Source organism: Phoenix dactylifera, chromosome 18 (genome assembly GCF_051530095.1).
Source record: "Phoenix dactylifera cultivar Ajwa chromosome 18, Ajwa_hap1_PhDact_Kaust_v1.1, whole genome shotgun sequence".
Lineage (NCBI taxonomy): Eukaryota > Viridiplantae > Streptophyta > Magnoliopsida > Arecales > Arecaceae > Phoenix > Phoenix dactylifera.
The window spans coordinates 19,834,531-19,842,987 of NC_143207.1; the positions used below are offsets into that span (position 1 = coordinate 19,834,531).

Consider the following 8,457-nt stretch of genomic DNA (forward strand, 5'->3'; position numbering starts at 1 on the left):
TAGGCCCAAAGCTTTAATCTGTTTTGGCCTTAGCTAGGTCTACTTAGAAACTAGGATGTGCGTAGCCCAATTCCAACCTTGATTATGATATACCATCTTTACTATTAAAATATTATTGTTAGCATAAAATTATGAAATATCATCTCCATCTTTACCTCTTCTACAATGAATCTCTAGTCTTCAATACCATACATACTCTAACAAAATTTCAACCTACTTCGTCTATCTACTTTCATGCAAGGAATCATTTTTCATATTTACATTTATTTCGATGCTCTCCAAGAAATAAAAAATAAGAGGGATACACTAGCTGAAAGAAGAAATATGTATATCAAATAAGAATTAAATAAATAAAATTTTAAATAGAATTATATCAAAAAAAATCAAATAAAAAGGAATCATAATCATTCTTTCCTTTGTTTTTGGAGTACATTTTATCAGGCCAAGTCCATCTTTTTTTTTTTTTTACGATAGCCAGTATAACAGCCATTATGCCCTTCGAATTTAATCCATTCCACAATTTAGCTGGCCAATAATGACGGTTGTTTACCAGCAAAAGTAACGAATGTCATTTCCATTATAGCAAAATATGATGATTTTGGTAGGCAACAACAATGTCATTTTGTTCATTTGATATTTTCAAAATTCAACGGAAGGGTTCAAGTGTGGAGAAGCCATTATTTTTGTTAACTTTTCTTGCTTCAACACAAAAGCAAAAAGGGGCGTTTGTAATCTGCCCTCACGGATTGCTACTTTTTTTTTTTTTTTTCCTCTCTCTCCCTTTAAGGCGAGCATTTCATATATTACGAGTACAGACACATCCAATAAAATTAAAAAACAATAAGTTTCGAAGTGCTTTAAGCAACTCCACCTTTCTGGCCCATAAGATACTCCGGAGTAACAGACCACATAAGAAGCCATCCAATTCGTGACTCTATTGTTGTTTCTAAACACATGCTTAACCTAAAAAGCTATCTGATAACTCGTTATCATCCAAATATCTCGACGTAGGGGTGTCCTTCTCTATTGCATCGTCTTTCAATATAATCAAGCTGGTCTGTAGCATCCACCGGGCATGGCTCTGACCTGCCCAAGAATGCCAGCTTAGCATGCCGTGGCAGCGGCAGGAGCTGGATGTGCGTTTTTCTTAGGCTAATGTTCATCGAACACTGGTCATTTTACAAATTAAAACATATCGACGTGTCGGCGTCTAGTCCGACCAGAGGGAGAGACGTCACCCCCGATGGCGTTCGCCGCGAACCCACTGTCTCTGAGCGTTCCGGAGGCCGCCTTCGAGACGTGGCTCCGCGACACCGGCTACCTCGAAATCCTCGACGAGCGCACCACCGCTCCCTCCTCTTCCTCCTCCTCCTCGGACCTCCTCCGCTCCCGAATCAACGCCCCCGCCACCGCCACCGCCACCGCCACTGCCGCGTCCTGGACCAGCACCTTCTTCCGAACCCTCTTCTCCCTCCTCACGCTCAACCCCTTCGCGAAGCTGACCCCCGATGATTTCTCCGGCGGGACCCCCTCCTGGACCGTCGAGTTCATTGGCGGCGCCGAGTCCTACTCGTGGCCCGCCGGGCCCTCCCAGGCCCGGATGAGAGTGCAGGAGAACGTTCGACGATATGCCCGGAACTACGCCTTCCTTTCCCTTCTCTTCTTCGCCTGCTCCTTGTTGTTCCCTTCTTCCCTTTTCTTGAAATTTCGATCGATTTGCTGTTTTCTCTACCAGCTTCTTGGGCTTTGTAACCGTTTCTTGTTCGACAGGTACCGGATGCCGATTTCGCTCCTCGGTTTGCTTGCAAGTTTGGGTCTTTGGGAGATGGTGAGGTTCTGCAGTGATAAGTGGGAGCTGGAGCAGCGGTACCCGGGTTTGAGGCACGCCTTTGTTCGAATTGCACAGTTTGGTAAGCTACTTTGAATTGGAATTTCCCTTGTTTTTGGGATGGATGGAATGATTTATTGGAAAGATTTGTTTGGTTGCTTTGCCATGTGCGGATTTTATGTCCATTCACGAAATTGCTTTTGACTATTGCGACCGGTCTTTTAACATGGATCTATTTATCATAAGAAAAAGAATGGTTTTAAATTTGGATGATGAAGGTTTCAGGGGTACTGGTGCTACCTAGGTTAGGTTTAACATGTTTGAGAGGAAAAGGATTGGGTTTTCTGAAATTGAGGGTTCGCCAATAACTTCCATATTTTTTGACACATATTTAAAGTAGAAAATCAGTAAGATAGAGATGAGAGAAAGATATATAGAGCTTAGGGTTAATTTTTGGTGGAAGAATGTTGCGCGTTTATGTGGACTTACATTGCTTATTGATACCTAATTGGTTTTGTATATGTCAGAAAAGAAGAAAGAAAGAAGGTATAGCAAGTAGACAAAAGAATGAAGTGTTCCTGTCCAAAGAAGTGAATGAAGCGTTCTTACCCTTTAACCCATCTTTTGATCAACTTAGTTATATGAAACAAAGAACAAACTCATCCTAGCCCTAGCCTAAATTGTGATTACACCTTATGTTGTTGTTCTCCTAGCATTGCTTGTGCTGACCATCGCCTTTTTTGGGGCACTTTCTTCACTCTTGCTTCTTCAATTGTCTGCTAGTAACCTCTTTGAGAGTGCTGATTGTGTGCATATAAAAGTTCTCATTCATAATGTGGGTGTGTATTTGTCATAAATCTATGACATGCCTAAGATTGCAAGCTTCAATCATTGTAAATCTTGGTCACGTTGTTCCTTGCCTGTTGGCATGTGCCATGCCAAGCCTAGATCAAGACGATGCATAGGACTATTCTGGTTATTGAGAGAACTACTCGATATGGTTTGATATTGAATCATGCTGGTTCATTACTGTTTGACATCAGCAGGTACCCCTTGGAATCATTTGTTTTGAGTAATTTGAAGATTTTGGAGATACCTGTATGTTAGGATAAGACTAGGTCTCAGCAGGTTTTATACTACCAAAATCCAACCTTGTTTGCATAGATCTCATTTAAATGAATGTCCATTTACTTAAGATATTATATGTAAATAAGGAGCTTCAATAATAATACTTTAGATTTCAAATTCCCTCAATATAAGAAGGTCAACTTTCCAACTCTTGTTAACTTAGATTTTTGGAGATGGGTCAAAATAGTGAGATTTGAAAGTGAACTTTTGAAATATCAAAATCTTATAAGTTTTATTATATTAAAAAATTGTCAAGACCTAGAAGTCTAGTGAGAAAAATGTTACATCTTTGTGTCTCCAAAAGCTTTCATCTAATATGATGTTAATCATTAAACAACTCTTCAACAAGCATCCATGGCTATTTCTTTTCAAATCTTTATCTTCGTAATTTTTCTCATCTAAAATTTTGTAAATGATTTGTCTATTTTTATCAAGAATTGTCATTAGATAATGCTAATGCATTTTCAGGATTTCTTATAATCTTAGATAACACACTACACTGAGGTTTTAAATCTTGCGGTATTTGAAACATCCCCTACCCCCCCCCCCCCCCCAACGTCCTGTCTCGATGCTTGGGATGGGTGATGTCCCAATCATAATCGACTTGATTCGGCTAGGGGATTGGAAGTTAGAGTCCTCGCCCCAACCCCCTCACCCCCCATGTCGGGCCATCACCTTCCGTTGCTTAGGAGGCCTTGTTCCACGAAGCAAGTGGGGAGGAACCCTAACTTCCTTAGTGTCACCCGCCCCTGTTCTACCTTCTCCTTCTCTGATGCCGCCCTCACTATTCTGCTGTGTTTTGGCATCCTAGTGCTCTTCTAGTCTCCTCCTTTAGCCATTGCTACTCCCTAGCCCTCACCTCCTCCCCCACCCCCCATGTGGGGCCATCACCTTCCCTTGCTCAGGAGACCTTGTTCCATGAAGTAGGGGTGGAGGAACCGTAACTCCCTTAGTGCCACCCACCCTTGCTCTACTTTCTTCTCTGATGCTGCTCTCACTGTTCTGCTGTGTTTTGGCATCCTAGCGCCTATATAAATGCCAATTTCATGTCGGAATTGTTTGGTAATGCTGGTACCATCCCGTTCCAATAGTATTTAAAATCTTGCACTACATAATATTCAACATGCATGTGTTCCTTATTCTTGATTATATGAGACTGTGTATGTTTAAATTATTTTTTTTTTGAGTTACGAAACAATTCTTAATAATATTAGAAAGAAGTTTACATTATCCTAATTTGTTAAAAAAATCTCATGCCAGTGCATGCCATATGGTGCTAGTGCAATTGGCACCATTCAGCTTGTGATTGTCAATACTGCACATCATGCAGCACTTGCCTAGCTGACCCCCTGCTAGGATTAGCATGGTGTATCATACTTAATCCTTAATAAAAACATTATGTCAAACCCTTCTTGAGCACGAGCTCAAATAGTTCAATGGTTCCTCGTCCATTTTCCCATAACGGGTATAAATCTACACAGATTTTTTTGGCATAGATTTATGCCCTACTTTGATCTTACTACTTCTGCTCCAACGAAATACTTTGAGGTGCCCAAAGTGTTTGTTAACAGATTCCTTCAACCTCCCTATCCCTCGTGCATCACTTCTGGTGATTATAGTATTATCTAGACATATTGCAAGAATGATGTGGCTGATGGGGTTATACCTCATGCATGTAGAATGGTCCATTTGGCATTGATGAAGTCCATATATATTCAGTCAAAACCTGAGGAAGTTGTTAAACCAGGCTCTAGATGACTATCAATCTGAGAAAGTTTCTTTCTCAATGTGCATGTTTTGTATTCCTCCTCTTCAAAGCAAACCCAGTTTCTATTACGTATAGCCATTTCTTTAAATAGGTACTACGTAAATGTGCATTCTTTAAATCCATGATACAGCAGCTAATTGACATTTGCAGCCAAAAATGTTATCGAGCTGAACAGAATGTAGTTGCTATTGGTTAAAAAAGGGTCTGAAAGTGCTTGCTCTATATACTTGGGCATATCTTTTAGCCATTAGGTTTGCTTTATATCTTTGAATGCAACCATCAGCTTGATTCTTGACAGCACATATCCATCTTGGTAATCATGCTTGTGCTGGTCAAATTGGTATAACGTGTTTACTTTCTTGTCCCATGCTAGCAGCTAACATGCATCAACCGTTAAGATACACAAATGTGTTAATGCATTTGCATTTTGCATGACAAGGTGCATTGCTTTATTTATTTATTTGTTTGACTGTTTGTTTGTTTGTTGGTTTATTTTTCAGTACAGACCAATTCCACCTTCTTTATACTACAGTACGGATAACTTAAACAAATGACTGTAGCTTTTAACTTTACTTGGAAATTTAATATCACATATCATCTTTGGTATCTGTACCAATGCTGTTTAGGAAGTGCATCACATAGTTTCAAGTAAAGCATGATACAACTTTGTTTACAAATAAATAAATATTATTTTAAATTCATAATAAAAACACAAGTGGAATGTAAACATGTTCGCATATTAACAATGCATTGTAGGTGTTTTACATTGCTGGAACTCTTCAGATCTCATCATGGTCATACTATGAGACTTCTATGCAATGATTAGCTTGATTTCTAACTATTGGTCTGCTTTTACCATTATTTTGTCCAATCATATATCAGACTTTCAACTCATTGAAAAAAAAAGGCTAAAAGAAGAATCATCAGGGAGAACTTTTCAAGGATCTATGGGAATAGTTCTGATTTTCTATTGATTCAAGCATAAAAATGGTTGTTTTTGCTTCTAGTGGGGCATTTTTGGGTGTGGGTACAGGGAGTCGGGGGTTGCCACAAGAGGCTAGCAAATCCTCGAACTTGGATAAAAAATAAACTTGGATATCAAAATTGGGGGAGACGGTAAATTCTAAATTTTATATCATCAGCTATATCAATGAATATTAAAGTTGGCTCGAGATTCTAGTTTTATTAACACTCTTTCTATCCTTGTATCTGTTGTGGTTGATTTGGATCTGTTTTTAACTTTAGACTTTTGTTAAATTTTGTTTGAAAGCTTTTTGGATTTAATCGGATAAATAGCATTCAAGGGATGAAACTTGAGGTCTAAGCATTCATTTTGTCTACATTCTGTATGATGATGATTTGAGACACATCTTTCATGTCTTAAATATACCAAATAGTTTTAGATTTAAATTCATGCTATTTAATTTATATTTGGATTAGATTATTACATGCACAACATTGAAGTGATATAACTCAAGATTTAGACGTTCATTTCAGCTGTACTATTTATGACATTGCAGTGACTCAATGGGACATCTCTTTCTCATGAGTTAGATGCGTCAAACAGGCATATTTAGACCAAATTATTATGGCATGAAACTTTTATGACAAGATTTGCAAATTTTTATGTTCATTAGCCATAAATTAGGTACAAGAGTAGGGAGCAATTGAGTTAAATCAATATTTTAAATTTAACCTAGGTCTCCCTACAGTATTTGAAGATTCACCCTTATTTTCAATACGGGATTTATTATCATCTTCAACTAGTTAGTTACTGGAAAGTCTTCAATAAATTTCTTTTATCTTTAACTGCTGTGGAAATATTTGTTCATCATGTTATTATCATGCTAATTAAAATTGTTTTTAGCTCTGGAAGGGTTTTTTCATTTCGTTTCTTTTGACTGCAATAAGCTTTATGTTTTCCTTCCAATGTATTCAATGTGTACGTATCAAGGAGGCAAAGTGAATGTGCAGCAGCCTGCATTACTTGTACTTGGAGTTGCCATTTTACTATTGTTACCCTTGCTTAATAATGTACTGCTTGTGCAGTGTAACTCATTTAAAGTTTTTACATCACCTTAGGTCTCTTATAATCTAGAGTGCTTGTTTGATTGTCCAGTAATTCCATTCTTGTATGCGGAAGTGGGAGATGTTTATAGTTATCTTTGATGATTATGATATAATATCTTGCGGTCCTTATGTAGGCCTTTAAAAAAATGCCTTCTGTTTTTCCAGACGTGCACACCTAGTTTTCTCCATCTGCAGAATTTTTTTCCTAATTGATGCTTTCTAATGGCTACAGCAGTGCTATTTTATCCCAGATATTTTTTTCCTAATTGATGCTTTCTAACAGCTACAGCAGTGGTACTTTATCTGTGCAATCTTCAGTTGGCTGTCATTTGGGCCCTCAGTGTCAGTTATGCAGGTGACTACCTGATTTCACTCCTTTCATCATTTGATCCCCTTCCTTCTCATAATGTAATGCTGTTCACTGCTAGTGATGATAATGCATGCTTCCCTGCGGAAGTTAACTCCTTTCAAGCAATCGGTTGGAGTAAATCGGCACAAAAGATTTCAGCAGAAAAGGCACAATTAGCTGTCAAGTAATTGTCATCATAGTATGGAATTAGGTCCATGCAGTTTTGTCAGTCATCAGAGAATGGGAGTTCTCAACATACGGAACAGCGTAGCTGCAAAATTATGTCGGACTTTGGCCAAATTGTTGGATTTTGTCAGAGCCTGCAGCTCAATGAATCTTCATGGCTCCAACATCAAAGGATGAATATGTATTATGATTCCAAAAGATTGCAGTCTTCTTCTTTGTTTGTAAATGATGCTCTTGTTGCATAACAGAAAGAATAGTGATGTGACCTCAATTTGACAAATCCCAGCGACAGAATTAGTGCCAAAAAAGTATGCAACTAAAAAAAGAAATGATCTATAGTGCATATCTATTCAGTGTGTTCATGTGTGTGGAATTATTTAAACCTCAGCAGGCTTATCAGCACCGCTGTGCCCTTTCGGACTGTGACGATGTTAGAAGGAGCTATTGGCCCGACTCATTTTAAAATGAATGCTGCTATGGGGCCCCATTTCGTGCACATTAAGTTCCAGTTCCACCTTCCCAGGGGGAACACTGCAACTCATGGGAATTGGTAGGGCACGCAGGGAAGGTTGAATGCAGAGTTGTCAAGCCAGCTATACAGGTCCCATGGAACATTTCATGTTACTAAGGGATGCCCTAAAGCATTTTCCTCAAAATTCAACTTATCGTGTTGCCCTTTTTTTTTTTTTTTTGATACAACGGCAGCTCAAACAACTCTAGTATGAGTACAGCCAGTAGAATCAACAATGAGAAAATAATATAACAGTCCTTGATCTAGTGCTGGCCTTAAAAATGTGTCCAGGTTTCTAGTTTGTCTTTCAATAGCAAGATTGAATAAGAGAAATCCAGCCCGGCTAGCAGTCTAATCAGGTAGCAATTAATATAACAGTCCTGCTATTTTCTTTTTGGATGATTCTATTTTTAAAAAAAAATCAAATCTTCAAGCTAGTGCAAGAAACAATTCCGAGGATGACGGCGCTACCAAATACCGTAACAGCGATACCATTTTTTTTTTTTTTATACTATGCATTTTTTTGTTGTAACAACTACTGATGACTGCTTTGGAAGCTATTGTTATATTTAGTCCATGGGTGAAGGCCTATCGCATGGGAACACCCGACTTTGAGC

The 8,457-nt window shown here is 38.5% G+C and overlaps 1 protein-coding gene across 2 annotated transcripts; it reads left to right on the plus strand.

Moving 5' to 3' along the window:
- Positions 1 to 1,122: 1,122 nt before the first annotated feature.
- Positions 1,123 to 7,676, plus strand: PRA1.H (prenylated RAB acceptor 1.H). Of its 2 annotated transcripts, XM_039131362.3 has the most exons (4): positions 1,128 to 1,677; positions 1,771 to 1,910; positions 7,078 to 7,149; positions 7,223 to 7,676. In XM_039131362.3, the coding sequence occupies exons 1-4, from the start codon at positions 1,244 to 1,246 to the stop codon at positions 7,318 to 7,320; spliced, it is 744 nt and encodes a 247-aa protein (XP_038987290.3). In that variant the 5' UTR covers positions 1,128 to 1,243; the 3' UTR covers positions 7,321 to 7,676. The 2 variants fall into 2 exon arrangements, with proteins under 2 accessions (XP_038987289.3, XP_038987290.3); XM_039131361.3 differs by having other exon boundaries at positions 1,123 to 1,910.
- The last annotated feature ends 781 nt before the right edge of the window (positions 7,677 to 8,457 follow it).